Source organism: Otolemur garnettii, unplaced genomic scaffold (assembly GCF_000181295.1).
Source record: "Otolemur garnettii isolate 467f Iridium unplaced genomic scaffold, OtoGar3 scaffold00005, whole genome shotgun sequence".
Classification (NCBI taxonomy): domain Eukaryota; kingdom Metazoa; phylum Chordata; class Mammalia; order Primates; family Galagidae; genus Otolemur; species Otolemur garnettii.
This window is the reverse complement of record NW_003852400.1, coordinates 17,065,174-17,084,167: the sequence shown is the minus strand read 5'-3', so window position 1 is coordinate 17,084,167 and position 18,994 is coordinate 17,065,174. Positions and strand designations below refer to the sequence as shown.

The 18,994-nt window shown below is 36.7% G+C and overlaps 1 protein-coding gene across 1 annotated transcript in view; it reads right to left on the bottom strand.

Moving 5' to 3' along the window:
* Positions 1–1,271: 1,271 nt before the first annotated feature.
* The window catches only part of ZNF804B (zinc finger protein 804B), a 503,980-nt gene continuing 486,257 nt past the window's right edge, over positions 1,272–18,994 (bottom strand). Inside the window, exons 3-4 of the mRNA XM_003782809.1 lie at positions 10,681–10,811; positions 1,272–4,908 (exon numbers count right to left, since the gene is read on the bottom strand). Coding sequence (XP_003782857.1) covers positions 1,272–4,908; positions 10,681–10,811 — 3,768 coding nt within the window. The remainder of the gene's footprint in view (positions 4,909–10,680; positions 10,812–18,994) is intronic.

Here is an 18,994-nt window from a genome sequence, read left to right as displayed (position 1 = left end):
GCTCGTGACTTATCTTCTAGCCGTAGAGGAGTTTGATCCTCATCTACACAGCAGTGGATGAATGACCACCTCCATTTCTGTTTAGTTTGATTTTCTCTGAAACTCATGTTTGTGGGGAATGCTCTATCATATAAGTTTATTTTTTCATTTTAAAAATCTAAAATAATACACTTACCTGGAAGGCCATTCACAACTACAGAGACAAGAAATGCAAGTTATTTGGGCCAGAAAATATTTGGAATAAATATTTGAAATCATTTGCCAAATTACACAGATGATGGTTTTACTCACCACCATTCACTGTTTTATAAATATCTAGTATAGTTGAGTAAAGTACCAGATATTTCATAAGATTTTCTCAATAAACATGTAAAAGCACTGGCATTTCTAAATCTTTACTTTTATGGTTAACATGTATTGGTGGAACACATAAGATTTCTTAAGAGAATAAAAGCAAACACTTAACATTTTAGTCCCTATAATATTTGAAAGATTGATCAATATGTTTATTGAGTATATTTTCTTTTCTTTTTTGCATTATCAAATACTGATAGTTTGTATATGTTTTCTTATACAAAATTAAACATTCTTAATTTTAGATATTGCTGATTCTTAAAATTACAAAATTATCATGACATAGTGTGTGAAATGAAGCTAACTCATCTTTCAAAGAAATTCAACAATACAATTTATGATTGTTTTTCATTGAAGTGTAGTTTTCAACTTGAAAAGCAGAAAATCTCTTGCTATCTTTTATTTCCTATTAAAATAGTTACAGATTGAACAGATTTATTGTCTAAGCTTACAATGATTGAAAGCTTAGACAATAAATATTGGAATTATTCTTAATAATTGGTTCATTCAGTGACCTTTCATTATTATCTGACAAATAAAACCAAACTCACATTCGTTCATTGAGTCAACAAACACCTAGAACATAGGGTATTATATCCCATTTGATTTCATGGTCTCTTTGAATGTTTTCTATTATTATTTTATAACATTATGTGAGAATTTAACCAAAATAAATCTTTTACGCTTTTGCCCCTACTGTTCCGTAAACTTATATTTGCTTGTTATTTTTGTAAGCTGAAAGAAATTCTTAAAACATTCTTATTCAGATATTGGTAAATTCATTTCATATATACATATTGGTTGCATTTTGATTTGGCAGTAATATGTAAATCTTATAATTAGACCACTTTAAATGTATCATTTGGTAGGTGGGGACAATTTATTTTATTTATCCACCAGGGGGGCTCTAACACTTGTTACTTCAATTGCGCTGAGACATTTAAGGCCTCTTTCATTCCATGTTGCATCTGAGTGGAGCAAGAATGACGGTAAAGATCTTGACCTTGGAACACTGGTTGGATTAAAGGATTCAAGTGGATGATAGAAGTCGTGGCTGGATTTAAGTGAGGGCCAAATAACGTGGGGATGAATGCTGTCGAGGGCAGGGGCTGGAGTGTTATGTGTGACGAGTGGAAGGGGGCAGCAACAAAATGCAGGGGAGGAGCTGCTAGGAAAGTCGGGTGTGCGGGGATAAAGGTTGGAGTCAGAGCTGAGAACGAGATGGGAGCGAAATGTGGCTGCGACAGGGTATGCAGATGAGCGATAGGGAGGTGACTGCTGTGAGAACTTATGGAAGCAGAAACAGCAAAGTGCTGCAGGAAAGTGTGGTGGATGGTGGTGATGGACGCGTGCTGGTGAACTGGCACTGTCTGCACGGCGGAGGCCGGGGAGAAGGCAGTCAGCCCGGCCGCAGGCACAACTCGCAGGTGCTTTGAGAGGAGCTGTTTCTGCATATGCTGCTGGGCTTGGAGCTGTAGGAACTTGTACTTATCTATTTCATCAGGAGAAAACGTTAGGGGCTGTTGAATTAAAGGGGGAGAGAGAGATTTATGACACATTTCTAATTCGTCTTCCACTTTGTCAGACTTCTGCATAGTTCTGTCATAGTAAGAGCTGATATTTCCTTCTACATGATTCATATGCGTGCTTACATCCTGTAAGTCTAGATTTATTTGGTCCTCTTTGGTCTCTCTTGAGTCGGTAAAACCAGTATATCTATGAGATGGAAAAGCACCAGGGAAATCACTTGGGGTGGGGTCACAGCTTTGAATAAAAGGCTGGACTTCACTAATTAAAGGTTTTGTTTGTTCTTTTGTTGTTGGGTACCTTTTTATGTTTAGTGGCTGAGACTCTGGTACTATGTGAATTATGCCTTTAGAAAGATGATCATCAATATCAGGGTCTGCTAAAATGGCAATATTACTTGTCTGTGAACTTTTGATTTCTTCTTTCTCAGTAGTCCTTGAAATGACACTGCCTTTATCATTTCTCCTTTTAGTTGTATACTGTCTTTTTTCAGACAAAGGCAATGCTGGTGGGTTACAGTCCGGTGGTACAAGTTGAATTGTGCACTGATTTTGTGAATGAGCCTCTAATTCATTTTTACAATTGTTTGAAGAGACCTCAAAATTAGTTGATTGTTCCTGACACTTCTTGGCTTGTACTCGTTCTAAAAGGCTTTTGGCTGTCAGGAGAGTCTTCTCACCTTTTGTAATGCTCAACTGTGGGGTTTCTGAAGGGCCACTGGAACAGTTTCTTGGAAGGCAGCTGCTATTCCCAGGCTTGACTAATCCCAAATCACAAATGTGAGGGCTGTCCAAAGACTCAAGATTTCCCTTGCTTTTATTGAAGTAATAAATTCTCTCTCTTGAGTCAGAGCCTAATCTGCTGTGCTGCGGTCCATGGCAATTAGGTGGCTTTTCACTGCCATCAGCATAGGAGACCTGTGAGCTAGAATCAGAATCACAATGGAGGATTCTAGTAGATTTTGTCCCTGAAAATTGTTGTTGATTTTTCCCCAGTTTATGTCTCTCTTGGCATTGGCAATGTCTATGTTTGGAGTATTTCTCGCTTTTAAATGATTCCCACAGTTTGCAGGTCCTTTCCTTCTGTGTTTCCAACTGTAGCCGGTGGCTCTTTATCTCATCAGACAAGTAGAGGCAATTGTGCTTTCTGCGTTTCCATTTGTGCCTTTCAACTGAGTTGTGTTCTCTTTTACAAAAGTAGAGCAGATTACTGTTGCCAGGCTCATTGAACCTATGACTCGAATAAGTACTTCTCAAGCTGGACATTTTGCTAGGGGATGTGTCCGAAGGGCTAGAGCGTCCATTCGGAGAGGATTTTAGAAAGCATGCCTTGTGACTTTGGTTTCCACATCCAGAAATGTGCCTGGCCATCCTGATGTGGCTAGTATTCAAAATTGCACTGAGGTCCTTCCCGGGGTTGCTGTGATCACCCACTGTAGAAGGACTAGAATTACAGTTGAATTGGCTTTCATCTTCAAACTCTGAATGAGCATCACAGGGGATCAGTTTATGCTTTTTAGTTCTAGAGATGTAGGGAGGAAAAGACAGGCCCTCATTTGCATCATTGAGAACTACCCTCTGGCAGCTTCGCCAATGGGTCCCTGAAGGTTCCTTAAGTTCATTATCGCTATTATTATTATTTTCTCTGACACAATCCTTTAGAGACTTATTGAGGTAAGCAGGCACTTCAGGATTTTTCACTTGCAACTGATTTGCACTAAAATTATGTTCACTCTTATTTGGCTCAGAGTCACTGCAGGCCAAATTATGTTTTCTCTGGAAATCTTCCCAATCCTGGTTAGCTATCATCATCTTTGGTTTCAGAGACTGATTATCTTCTTGGATCAATTTTTGTTGGTCTTTTATTAAACTTGAGACCTGGCTCTCTATGGTATTCTTCATTTCCAGGGGTTCCTTACCCAATTCTGTTTTTAAGTCCTGGAGATTAGGGCTATCCTTTGTGTTCCGAGAAAGCTTAAAATCAAAATATAATGGGTTGCAGCCGTAAGAGATACAGGGTTCTGTTTTTGTAAAGAGCAGAAGTTCTGTAGGCCATTGAAGGGTGGTGTGGCCATCCTTGCTTTGTACGTGGAGAAACGGCAATGGTTTGGATGCCACTTCTCTTACAAGTCTTTGAACATTTTTGCTAACTCTTTCTGTTTTATCTAAAGATCTTTCTCGGTTCTCCATTCTGGAATTTGGATTCAAATACATGGTACTGTTTTTTTCACTTGGCTCTGACGATGAAAACTCATCCAGGCATTCAAATATTCTGGCATCACTGTGCTTGTAAATGGTTGGTGGGCTGAAGGAAGCATTTGCTTGGCATGGATGATTCGTGTGATTTCCTGAAGTGTTCCTCATTGTGTTTCTACTTTCTTTTTCTCTACTGGAAGGCGTAAAATCCACATCTGAAAGATGAATGTTAGATTTAGACAATGAAGCATGAATGCCAATTGAGTCTTTCTGTGTTCCATCAACAGAGTCATTTTTGTCTTGCAAAATTTTAGAGTTTATAGAGAAGGTATTATGTAAAACCCTTTCCAGATGGCTCGGTGAGATGTTTGCATCTTTTTCCTTTGTAAGGTGTGTATTGTCATTTGCAAACCTGCAGCACTTGCATTTCTCCGTGGGTTTTTTGGTTTTAACAAGGGGTGACTTGTTACAATCATGAGTTTCTTCTGCGTTCTCACTGAAAACTGATGCTGAAGATTCTAATTTTAGATGCACTTTTTTGGAAAAAGAAAATGATACCCCTGTCCTGTGATTTACATTGCTAAGATCTGAAGATGTTTGTGATATCCGATTTCCAAACAAATAACGTCTGTCTGTTTGTAACTGGAGTCGATTTGGCATGGTGGAACGCTGTTTATCAGAAGTGCTTCTGGGGAGACTTTTGCCTCTAAGGAGAAGTGCATTCTTCGTGCAGGATACCTTTCTACTGTTCTTAACTGTGAAAATTCCTTGCTGGAGTTGCTTTTCTGTGGTTACCCTGGGGGCTTTGTATGCTGGTCCATTTCCAGAAACACTGAAAGATAACACATATTTACATCATTAACATTTTATATTTGAACTTGTATTTGTACGTGAAGATTTCATGGTGTTTCTAATATGTTATTTTATAGTTTAAGAACTGCATCTTCTATATTATAACCATTTTAGACGTGCTTACACAGCTCAGTTTCACTTTTATAGTGGCTGTTTCTAAAATGCATTGTTTGAGTGTAATATTTCAAAATTACTAAAAGGCAATAGCAAGTGAATATCTTCATGCTGTAGCTGCAGAAGGAAACAAGTATTGCATTTGCATCAATATGTCACCCAGAAGCTATCAACCCTTTGGAATAGTGATTTAGCATTACGAAGAGTTTTCCAATCAGTGCTGAAACATTAAATATCAAATGAAATAAATTAAAAGTCATTTCCAAAAGATAAAAAAAAAATTAAATTTGATTTTTGGCACAGGTTCTAGCATGGTATAGTTTCTGGGTTTCTCAGTTGTATAATTTCTTTTTGTTTGCTGCTTTGAAACAGAACAGTTAGTTTTTTCCTGTGATTTGTCACTAATCTGAGTAGTTCCATGTCTAATAGAGCACACACATTTACGAGCCATCTCAATGTCTGCAATGAGGATTTTAAAATATTTTTCTTTGCGCCTTTCTAACCAATATATTTTTTCTACCATTTCTGAATGTGTGCGTTTTATCTTTTAAAGTTTAAAAAGACTATTCATTTACTGAGCTGCACAAATAAGTCATACAGAAAACAGAAATGCCAATATATGTACAGATGAAAGTCTTTAGATTATGATTATATACTCTTTTATTGTTCTACCTGTACATGCTTAGTGTAAAATAAGGCGCCCCTAGGAGAAAGGCCACATAAATCGTATTATTTATCTCATCGTTGGCTTCTTTGCTTGTCCCACACGCTCCATGTGTGTGCTTTCCTAAATTAGGTTTTTATTTTACTTTTATCCATTCATTTGTTGCTTTAATATAACATATACTAAAACAATTGATGCCATCTGCACATGTAGGTCAAATTCAGACTCTTCGGGCTTCACTTAAAATTATTTGGCCAATCAGCCTAGAACACCAGAGTCACACTCCTTGTCTACCAGGTTTCCCTCACTTTGCTTCACTGCCTTTACATGTGTAATGTTGCACACACATTTAATTAGCTTCCTTTTATTCATTTTTGGAATGCAACTACTTGTGTGTTTGTATGAGTTTTAAATTTTTCCTTTTTACGTATTATGACCTATTTATATACTTGTCACATAAATATTATTATATTTATTAGATATTTTATTCATCTATAGTATTTTATGAGAATATAGGTACAGATTGGTTTATTTGGCTTAATTTTTACTAGTACTTCTTGGGCCCTTTCAAATTAAAGTTCATCAGCTTAGGACTATTTTTGTCTCTGATTTCTCTGATTACTGCTCCATCTCTAGTTTCTTGTCCTAGAATTTAAATGCTGAAATTACTGGCTTTCTTGAGTGTTTCCTTTGGTACTTACTCTGTTCTCTACTCTCTTTAGTCTCTTGCTGTCGTTTAGGGATATTTTCTAGTATTAAGTTTCCGTTTTGTCGACTCGAGTTTTTACAATGTTCAGTCTGCTGGTTACAATCCATGCCCATATGGATTTTAATTTACAAACAGTAACTTCAGCCCCCATTTCATTTTTAATGACTTCAGTTTATTTCCTCATCATGAATTAACGGCTGTAGCTTTAGATTTACAGTGTTCCTTGAATCTTACAGAAAACTAAAGAAATTTAGACATTTTCTAAATCTGTATTCTCTTCTGTACGGTAACTGTTTCCTAATGAAAACTCTCTCAATATTCCTCACATTAATCTCCCTTTTGCGAATCCTCTTTTCATGTTGACAGAAGCCTTTAGGCATATTTAACATGAGAAACAGAGAGGAACTCTAAGATAGTGTGGGGGTTATCAAATATTTTTTAGCATAAAGAAAAATAAGGAACATACAAGCTTACCACAATGTTATTGGTCTTTTAAGTGTCTGCAGCCAGAAGATAGACGGAGCCTGAGGAGAGAAGGCTCGGACAGCTGCAGTATTGAACTTTGACTTGGTGCCAAAGTGATTCTTTTTCATCTTTGTAGCCACACTCTGGATTAAGTAGAAATTGTACTTCTGAATTAAGTTACCTTCTCCAGGAACGTCAATCAATCTGCTATCATTACCTGTGTTAAACCCAGCAGAAATTACTTCAAAAGTCTGCTAGATAGACATAACTGTTCTTCTCTTCCTGATTCTATTATTATGAAGATATTTTAGCATTTCTTTATTATATTTTCTACACACACTTTTCTTAATAATATTCTTGTTTATTATCCTGGTATTATTTTGTGCATTTTCTTGCTTTATGTTAATTTAAATGTTATTTTCTATTGCTATTGTATTTTACCATTTATTTCTCTAATACAAAAGCTTCTTCCTTCTTTTATATTCTTTTAACTATTTTTAAACCTCTTTGGTCTGATTGTTTTCATGTTGTATTTTTATCTTAACTTCTTGTTCTTAATTCTTATTCTCATTTTATGACCTAATCTGCATTTATGGTTATAGATTTTTCATAAGCTTTAACTTTTTATCCTAATTGCTAATCTTTAATAGCTTTTATTTTTTCGCTTTAATTTTTTTAATCTTATTGTTTTATGACCTTTAATTCCCTTTTTCTTAAATCTAGTTTACTTTAATATTTTGGAAAATCCTAATTTTCTCTCTGTGGTCTTTTAAAATCTATTATTTTCATACACATTTGTATCTTATTATTAAAGCTTTAATTTTTTATAGCTTTATTGAGGCATAATTAAAAAATAAAAAGTGTATATCCAATGTCTGTAATGTGATAATCTGATGTATGTATACATTGTGAAATGATGACCACAATAAGTTAATTGGCACATCCATCATACACATACTTACCACTTAACCATTTTGTACGTGGGAAATTAAGACACTTGAGATTCACTCTCTTAGAACATTTCAAATAAACATACAGTATTATTTACTATAGTCATTCTGCTCTATATGGATTCTCAGAACTTATTTATCTTATATCTGAGAGTTTATATGCTTTGACTAAAATGGTTTCCCCACAGAGCAGGCCTTGGCATCCACCATTCCAGTCTCTCTAAACAAAGTTTAATAATGGCTAGTAAGAAAGGGACTATAAAGTTATCCCATTAATTCTTCTTAATGGATTGTCCATTCAAATAGTTCTCCCAAAGTTCTAATACTCAGCAACTTAACAATTGTACAGTTTAATTCACTTTCTCCTCTGTAAAATAGTATACTTTCAAACAGGAAATAACACACATCAAAATGATATGATTTCTTTAAATGGTGTCATTTCTTAATGTCTCACATTATCTTAAATAAGAAATCATATTCTCAGAATCAACAATGCCAAATTTTTAATTTTTGGAAAATTTTCCATATCAAGACATACTATATTTAGACTTATTCATATGAGCAGTTCACATACAGAAAGAGTGGATATCCGCACATACAATAACTGGTCTTGCTGAGGGACCACTTTTGCATTGGGTAGAACTACCTAAGAGGTGGCCAAAGTTGACTATTCATCATTAGGTCCATTACCAGTTTTCTGCCATCACTTTTTCAAATATTCTTACTATCAGTAAGTTAATGTTTCTTATTCACAGTGTCATAGAAGGATCTTGTTCTCTGGATCATCCGACTCAGAAGCCTTCATCGTGAAGATAAAAGACAAAGAATGGTTGCTCAGGAGGGAGGTAATGCCTACAATATTTTTGTCTTTAATTTTTTAATACCATTTATCAATTAAGCTGCCAAAATAAAAATATTTATAATCCTCTTAAGTGAATTCCCTTCAATCATGAAGCTGTTTAAGCAGAGATAGCAACTGGCTGGAGAGCAGGTGGTGAGTAGGGAAAGAGAGTGAAATAATTTTCCTACTTCTAATTTCCATATCTAGATAGATAACTACTTTTCTTTTTCCTGAAATATAGACACATCGTGACTAGAGAACTTACCTACCTTTATACAGGACACCAACCTAAATATGGTGGTTAGGTTTGTGTTTGTTTAGCAAATAAGGTTTCCAGAGGGACAGCTGAAACTTAAGAGTGTACCTTTTAATTCTGAAGGCCCATACTGGGTAACTCTGGCAATCCTAGACTTCTATACAAAGTCATCATCTTTGTTATCATGATCATCATCATCACTATGACCATCATCCTTATGAAAGTTCTCTAATCTTTTTAAAATTTCTCCCAGAAGAAAATACAGAATAGATGAGTAGAAATGCGTAAGTGTGACAATAACTTTCATAAAATCAAAAGAACCAAAATTATGTGGGGTTTTTTGTTTGTTTGTTTTCGAGACAGAGTCTATGTTACCCTTAGTAGAGTGCTGTGGCATCACAGTTCATAGCAACCTCAAATTCTTGGGCTTAAGCAATTCTCTTGCTGCAGCCACCCGAGTAGCTGGGACTGCAAGTGCCTGCCACAATGCCCAGCTTTTTTTGTTGTAGTTATCATTGTTGTCTTTAGCAGGCATAGACTGGGTTCAAACCTGCCAGCCCCGGTGTATGTGGCTGGAGCCCTAGCCACTAAGGTACAGGCATCAAGCCCAAAATTATGTTTGTTAAGACTACTCAGCTTTACTGCAGTGGCCTCAAAGGACCTGTCTAAAGGATATATCTCCATGGTGGAATTTACCCCATTTGACCTGAGGATTGTACGGGACTCCAGAGGCTGCATTTTTGCATGCAAAATGGGGATGTATGTTATATCTTTATTTTTCTTTGTTTTAAATTTCTTATTTATTTTTAATAAGACAATCTTTTATTATTTTCATAAACTAATTATTCTAAGAGTTAGAAAAACATAAATATACACAAGCCTGATTATTTTATTTCTACTCATAATTAATCCTAAAAAAATAAATATTTCCTTGGAATCACATTTAAAGTCTAATATTCTGTGGTGATATAATTGAGCCCCTCACTGCTATAATATTTATTGTATATTATTTTCCATTTAAACAACAGGGGTTTCAATTCTTGGCACAGAGCTATAAATTTCACAATTTATCAGGTTTCTGTCAAGTACACTAATTAGCTACATTAGTGTTCTGCATTATGACTCATTTGAGCACAAGTCACAATCTGAAAATTTACTTGCATTTCAGGTAACAACTCTGAAACATTCAGTGGTTCCAAGTGTTTGTAAAACTGCTATTTTTCAGCTACAAGAATGTAGTAGTGTAATGCTTGTTACATCATAATTATCAAATTAAATGGCACTATGTGGTAAATTTAACTTCATTAATTACATCGTGTTTGTCAGCCAGACAGTGATAATGACTTTATTCTAGGTTAGGGTGTTTACAGAAGAATGTACAGAAGATTTGTTTCTCTTCTCTTAGATACCGTACTATTTATGTTTTATAAGATTATTACTACACACTGAAAAAAATATTAAGAAACTATCAGTCAATTCAAGTCAGTTAGGTAAAATAAATAGTAGTGTATTAGAATCATTCTTGAATCATTTCATTGTAGAGTACATTAAAATTAACAATACTGAGAAGGAAGAAATTTGGTGCCAAATGTAATTAACTTATGAAACTGTAACTATTAGGAACATTTGCCTTCCAACATATCTGTTGGTTAATTATTGTTTACATTGTTACAGTGAACCTAGTAGATTTGGCTTTGAATTTTTCCCACAGGTTGAAGAGTTCTGAAGGATCCCAGACACCTCTCATTCCTACCATTCTGACTGCTGCCTTAACTCAGCCAGTTGATGAAGTCGTTTAAGTGCTTTTTCTTGTTTCTTCTCATCTTTCCATGACTTGGAAGCTACATTTCGAGCAAATTCCCGTTGCTTTAATTCTTTCAATCTCTGTGGAAAAACAAGAAAAACAGAGAGGATACTATAAATAAGTAATGCATTTTTTTCTATCTCCAAGACTCCTTATTAAACTATCCTGAGTGCAGAAATGACTTTCTGGAGAGGGAGCAGAAATGATTTTGTGGAGAGGGAGAGTAGAAGTATCTTCTCCATTGCTGCTCTTTTCTGCTCCAAGATAAATTTAGTAGATAAATGTAGTTGTCAACTAGGTTATTTTTCCAAGCCTCTCACAGTCATTGCAGAAATGTGCTGTAAAGCTGGACCCCAGTCCTTGCTGGGATGACCGTGGCTATATAACTGCCATCATCTGTGTACCTGTGGAGAACATCAACAGGGAAAAGTATGCAATATATGAATAGGCATAAAGGGAGAGGAGGTTATGGGGTGCGCCTTCTTCTGCCCACCTGTCCTTGCTCCTCACCTATACAATTGATGCTTTTTTGAACACACTGAGTGGAATGAGCTCGTTTCAGCAGAGAGCATCTTTTACTGTGAAAGATTTAGATCCAAGTTCTAAATGTGATTCTTCATTCATTTTTCTTTTTGGTTAGGGATATTTTTCAACTGCATATTTCTATCTGAATCTAGGAAAACAGAAATGGATCAGGAATTTAAACTCAGGATAGAGGTTTGGCCTTGTTTAATTTAAGTTAAGCTACTATTTCTTTTAATTAATCTTTTCTCTAAGACAATTGACTTAGATGCACATGGGATGCTGGTCATTCGCTATTTAGATTTCTGCTTTAGAATCTGCCACTAACAACAACACCCACTGATATTGAATAAATTGAGAAATAGCCACAATCAAATGAACAACTTGAAGTGTGGGGCTTAATCCTGAACTGGGAGCGTATTTGAAGATGGGCCTCTCTTAGCTCATACAAAGTGATTTTTATCCACTCTAATACCTGTACGTGTTTGATTTGTTTTCATTTTCCAAATCAAATGTAAACGATATTTTCCAGGTATAGAAAAACTGCGCAGCTATTAAGTGAGGTATTAATACTATAGCAGACTATTTGCCACCCATAGAGCAAAGGACGAACGTGTAATCATCAGCTTCATTCCTGAAAGAGAACATGTTCATGGAGACGATGGCCAGATAAGTGAATCTAAGCAACGTATCTAAAGATGGAGGCAGAACAGCCTTTCAAAGAGGGAAATATTCTGAGTACAAAGAACAAGAACGTCACAGAACTAGAAACAGCTACAGGGAGAACAGTGGAGTCAACCAGAATACCATTCTTGACAAATATCTCAGATGTCTCTAAAAAATAAAAAAATTTCAAGAAATAAAATTATACTCCTTGTGTGACCAGGAAAAAAAATCTCAGTAGTTCCCTGGAGCTTATAAACAGCAGAGATCTGCACATTAAAGGGTAGATAGCCTTGTTTAGAAGACAGGAGAAAAAGGGTTATAAAATCCCCATTTATTTGTCCTTTCTACTCACACTTCTTCAGACCCCATATGCTTGATAACCTAGTTCTTAAAATAGGGGTTTGTCTTACAATAGATCTTTTGGAGATCATCCTACACAATTTAAGAGTGCACATAAAATGCAGTTTCACCATGTCAAAAAGAGAAGATGGGTGTTCAGGAAGAGGTTCCCCCCCCAGTTAATACTGAACATGAACTACTATATATTATATGTATTTGATATTTGGTACTACCAGAACGTTAAACTTGTATAAACTAAGTGAGGAAATTGATTCATATCCTCAAAACAATTAATACTTAACTCATTTTTGGAATCTTGTTTGAAAATTTAGGGTACACCTCTTTCTTTTACCAGCCTCCTAGATTCTAAGGCTATATTTTTATTTTGAGTTATAAAAATGATTGAGAAGTCTATCTTATTCCCCTAACAACCAATACTGTTAATTCTTACTATATTAATTCCTACTATTCCTACTATGGGGTCATCAATGTACAAATCAATTATTTTCCCATCAAGAGAGACAGAAAGTAAGCAGATCCGTCTACAAAATAGTGCTGACTTTCTTAACAAGGGCACACACAACATGCTTTGGAACTATGCAGGGAGAGATAAGAGATTTTTTGTTTTGAGGGAATCAGCAAAGTCAAAATGTTTTAAAGAACACAGAAAACTGGAAGAAGATAATTTATTTAAAGACATCTTGCCACAGATTCCACTGAGCCAGGGCTATGTGTTCAAGTCTGCATAGAGAAAAAAATACCAGAAATATGGCTCACATTTTCAGGGTGCTGATCAATGCATCTGGGTGAGGAAACTACTTCAGACCAGGAAAAGAGTCAAGTGAAATAAATTTTAAAAGCCAGAAAACAACACAAACAAAAAGTAATAGTGCCCGGCATTCATATAAGACAAGGAACAGTTTCTGTTCTCACCAATGAAACTGGAAACAGTTCTAAGATGCAGGGTGGAGAATTTAGGAAAGTGTTGTTTCAGTCAAGAATAATTGGCCATGGATTGAGCATAATTTTAGACTAGCCTCACAGATCATAAAGGCAAGAAATAATGTATAAAACTGATGGCAAGTACTTTAGCTGAATCACAAGACCAAACTCTAGGACATGCAATACAAAAAATAGCCAGCAGAAACAAGGAAAAATTACTGGTACGTAGCATCTAATCAAAGATTACCAGGCATGCAAAGAAACAGAAAAGCACAGCCAACAATGAGGAAAATAATCAACTATCGGAATCTATAAAGCACTGACACAGATGCTGGAATTAGCAGAGAAGAGCATTAAGAAGACAGAACTGTATTCTGCATGCTCACAACGCAAAGAAGAGATAGTGAGCATTGAGCAGTATGTAGTTGGAGTCTCTGAAGAAGAAGGAGAGAATATTTGAAAATACAGTGGTGGAAAAATTTTCTCATTTTCTAAACCCTATAAACACACAGATCTACCAATAAACCTCAAGAACAGAAATGTGGGGGAAATTACACTAAGCCTCATTGTAATAAAACTTTTCAAAACCAGTAACAAAGTCAAACTGTTAAAGCATCCAGAAGAAAAAAGATACATTTATGAACAGAAGAAAAAAATAACAGGATGGCAAAAGAATTCTCACTGGAAACTGCAAGTGAGACTACAGTAGAGAAATGTTTTTGAATTTCTGGAAGAATAAAATCTTGCCGAAATAAAATTTTATACCAAGTGAAATATCTTTTTAAAAAGAAGGTGAAATATAGATGTTTCCAGACATGCAAAAGCTGCTAGAATCACCAGCAGACACACGTTAAGAAGTCTTAGAGGATATCAGTAGAAAAAAGGAAACTGACATCAGATGGAAAAGTGTGTCTACACAAAAGAATGAACAGAAGAAATGGTAACTACAAGGATTAAATACATAAGGAGTAAGTCATGCTATTTCAACATCTCTGGATATTTTTCAAGGTTTATGTCAACCTTATAAATAAAATATACAACAACAATAGCATAAAGCCCGGGGAAAGAGAAAGAACAGTATACTGCTGAAACATTCTTATACTGTATATGAAGTAGAATAAAAACAAGTGAAAGTGGACTGTGATTAGTTAGAGACATATACTCTAAACTGCACATCAGCCAATAAATGATAAAACAAAGTGTTTTAGTCAATAGGACAACAAGAGATAAATCATTAAATTTACTCACTCTAAAAGAAGGCAGAAAAAAGCTACAATAGATGGAACAATTATAAAACAAATAGCAGGATAATGCAAATCTAAGCATACCAACAATAAATTAAATGTATAGTTTAAATACTAGAATTAAAAGGCAGAGAGAGTATCAGTTTAGATAAAAGAGTAAGATGCAACTATATGTTGACTATGAAAACAAACTTAAAAAATAAAAGCACAATGAATTAGAAGAAAAGATTGTAAAAAAGATGTATCATACTAACACTAGTCAATGAAAAAAATCCAGAGAGGCTTTATTACTGTAAGATAGAATAGATTTCAAACCAAAGATGCAGGAATAAAGGAATAAAGGTTACTTCATAAAAACAATAGGGCAAATTAATGGAGATAACACCATAATGATAAATTTTACATGAAATTTCAAAAATGGATAAAGCTACAAAGAGAAAATCAACAATTATTACTATTGTGGAGAAAGAGTTTTCTCAAACTCTTACCCTGGGTAGAGTGCTGCGGTGTCATAGCTCACAACAACCTTCAACTTGGGCTCAAGTGATCCTCTTGCTTCAGTTTTTCTATTTTTAATAGAGATAGGGTGTCGCTTTTGCTCAGGCTGGTCTTGAACTAGTGAGCTCAAGCAATCCACCCACCTTGGCCTCCCAGAATGGTAGGATTACAGGTGTGAGCCACCGCACCTGGCCTAAAATCAACAATTATAATAGGAGTTTCCAATGTCCCTCCACTAAACAGTAACAAAGTGCTAACTGAAATTACCATGTTTCTGAAGAAGGTTACAGCAAAGTGAATAAATATATATTCTAAGAATGGGTTTGTCTAATGAACAGAGTGTTGTTTGTTAATGGACAGAGGGAGAGGACTTCCAAGAATCCAAAAGTCCAATTTTGTCAGCCTTCTGGCTTTTAGGTGTGCCCAAGTTTGTGCTTTTCTTCCCTTGTTCTGATAATAACTCATTTATTTATAGACGAGGTATACCATAATTGTCTGTAGCCTTCCTCAGTTGAAAGAAAAAAATAAACCATTTGGGAAAAAATGTCCATCAAAGGCATGTGATCATGTCATAAATCAGCTCTTATGCAGAATAGCTCATGGAATATATATATGCTATTTCACACACTTGCAAATAATAATGAGAAAAACATAGTATTTTGCAAAGCAAGTGGTAAAAGTGAATCTGTTTTATCTTTTACAGTATGCATACTAAAAAAATGTATGTTAGGTAAGATGGAATACCTACTAGTCGCATTCTTACCCTTTAAGGAAAAATGGTAGATGGCAGGAGAGAGAGAAAGAAAAAAAAAATCTAAGCAACATAATTATGATATATGAGAGTTTAATTTTGAGGGGGCAGGGGGAGGGGAGGAGGATGGCTGGAGGGAGAGTGATTGGAGGAATAACTTCTATGGTTTATCTTGCAAGGGTACAAGAGAATCTTTCTAAGACTAGAATATAAACATCCTAACACAATAACTAAGAAAATGACACAAAGGCTATGTTCACCAGTTTGATGAAAATATTTCAAATTGGGAGGTGGAGCAAGATGGCAGAGGGGATGTATCACTAAGTCAACTGTCCTCTAAGTTTCAGGTGTGGGGGGGCTGGATCTTTCCCTGAGTGGAGTGCTGGCACAGACAAGCAATGCAGGGTGTGCAGCAAAGAGGTGAATTGCTGGATTGGAAGTGTAACCCAGAACCCTATATCTGCCAGAAAAAACTTGGAGCAGCAGCTGAAATGGCGCCAGCGGCCAGAGGCCTGAGAAGGCAGAAACCAATCCCTCCCCCACGAAGGACTTCTTCCCTTCCCCAATTTGTGGGGAGTTTGGGTGTTTTGCAGAGAGTGTGGTGAGGCGGGGACTTCCAAGTGGAATTTGGCAACCAGAAAGGGGAGTGAGTCCTTTGGACCCAGTTTGGAGTGTCAGGGGTCCAGGCAACCAGAAAGAAATTTGAAGGGAAAGGATTCCACTTAGGAACTGATTCATTTTGTAATTTTAGAAGTCTTTGTGGCGCTGCACTGAAGCTGAATCCGTGGGAATCAGTGGTAATCAGCCCCTTCCCCACAGAAACGGACTGAAAACTCTGTGCCATGGCGCTAAAGCAGCTGGCCCAAGCAGCACCCAGCCCTTTTCCCACCGAACATAACAATTTCCAGTTTGAGGAGAAACTAGAAGTTGAGTGAAAAAATTGGTGAAGCGTGGACTCCTGTGCTGAGTTTGGAGGACAGATAGGAGTGCCACCTGGAAAAGGTCAGCCAAGGCTGGGCAGCCAGCCAGGAACCAGACATATTGTAAAACTTCAAAAATGGCATCTCCATAGTACCTCTTCCAGGAGTTTGGAGAGCTCAATCTCACCTGTAGCCAGTCATCCTGCATCTGAAACTGGTTCAGGACACCTCACACTTTATGGGAACTGATGTAGGGAGAATTTGTGCAACTTGCCAGCAAAGACTCCTTTTTTTGTTGTTGTTTTTCTTTCTTTCTTTTTTTTCCTTTTTTTGTTTTAGCCTGGGAGCCACTCACAGCGCCACCTGCTGTCTAGAAAGTATATTGCAACATAAACATATTCCCACTAAAGTCGAATCTCAACCTCGTATATAAAGTGGTATATTGGTATATATTCATAAGAATAACATTTTTCTTGGTGGTCCCCCCTTCTTTTTTTTTCTTAATCCTTTTTTGTAGGTGTTACTGTTAAGTCTTTTTATTTATTTATTTTTATTGTTAATACTATTTTTCCTTTCTTCTTCTCTCTTCCTCTCCTTCTCTTCTTATGATTGCTGAGAATGATTACATCTGACAAATACTCTTGGTTTTTTTTTTGTTTTATCATTTTATGATTACCATTTTTTTTTCTTTGTTTTGTTTTTTTTTTGACTGTTTACTTGTTTCTGATTGAGCATCTGTGTGCTTGTGTGTGTCTGGTAACATTTTTGTCTGTTTATTTGTTCGTTTGGTTTCAATGTGTTTTGTACTTTGCTAAATCCTCGGGTTGACTATCTTCCCTTACTCCAATTTTCACATTCAATAAGAATATGGAGGAATAGGAGATGAGGGCTGACTGGAGCTAGTTTTCAACATAAACTCCAGTTCAGGGGGAGAGATAACTGCCAACAAGAACCCAACGAAGCTGAAGGAGGAAAGCCAAGCTGAGAGAAGAGATAGATAAATGCACGTCTTCTCCACTGAGGCAAGCCATGACATCAAGAAAACAAATTCCAGGTTAAGATTGAGCCCAGGTGGAATATTCTCTAGCTGCCATAGAATGCCTGAGGCCGACAAACTTCAGCTCCCTCTGCTGACTGGGGACAAAAAGCAGTAACTGAGTGGAAGTAGCATTGACTCTACTTTGACTCTGGCAGACACAAAGCCTTGCCACACTTGCTTATTGGGCAACTGGGTCACAGCCCTGCGGGGTCTCCAGTGATTGGGTGTGACAAAGGTGCAAGGTGGGGAAGGAGGCATCAAACTTCCTAGATTAATTTATTTGCTGGGTAGGTCCTTCTGACCCCATGGAGCACTGGAGCGAGTCATATCCAAGCTGTCAGAAGACCCCTGCTGTATAGATGCCAGAGACCTTGTGAACTCCCCCACTTGAGACCAGTGCTGACTGGGATACTTGATTTAGATCTCTTGAACTGGGCCAATCACCCGAGAAGAATCCAAAGTGGTACCCTGGGGGTGTGGCTATGGGAAGGCGTGGTTTTCCTTGCCGAACTGTCACATGCGAGGGGAGGGGTGACTTAATTGCTGATATTTCTCCACAGCTGAGACTTTAACTCAGAGTAATTGATTTTCTAAGGTAGATCAGAGACCAGCCGAAAACAAGATAGAGACACTCAGCCCCACCACACTAAGCAGGCCCCCAGGCTCTCAGACTGTAGCACTATACGCATCCTTGGCAAAGCTCTAGGGGAAAAGGTACAGAAACTGGTCCTAGTCTTTGCACAAAAGGGCTAGTAAAATACTACTCCCAGAGCCCCCAAACCAACTTCCTTTTACCTGCTCACCTAGCCAAATCAAGTAAATCCAGCATGGGGTGGAATCAGTGGAAACACTCCTGTAATATGAATAACCAGAGTACATCACCTCCCACAAGAAAGGATGTGACAGATGCAGTGGAAGATCCCACCATAAACAGATGGCTGAGATGTCAGAAATCAAGTTCAGAATTTGGATAGCAAATAAGATTAACAGAATGGAAGAAAGGAAAGAGCTAGAACTTCAAGAAAGTATTCAAAAGATGTCTCAAGAATTCAATGATTTCAAAGATAAAATGATCAAAGATTTTGAAACATTGAGACAAGAATTCATATCTCTCAAAGATCTGAAAAATATGGGAGAATCCCTCTGTAACAGAGTGAAACAGGCTGAAGAAAGGGTCTCTGACATTGAAGACAAAGCTTTTGAACAAGCCCAAGAGCACAAAGATCAGAAGAAATGGAGAGCAAAAACAGATCTTTCTCTCAGAGAGCTCTTGGATAATTTGAAAAAAACTAATATTCACCTTATAGGAATCCCTGAAAGTGACGAAGTTGCTTTGCAAAAC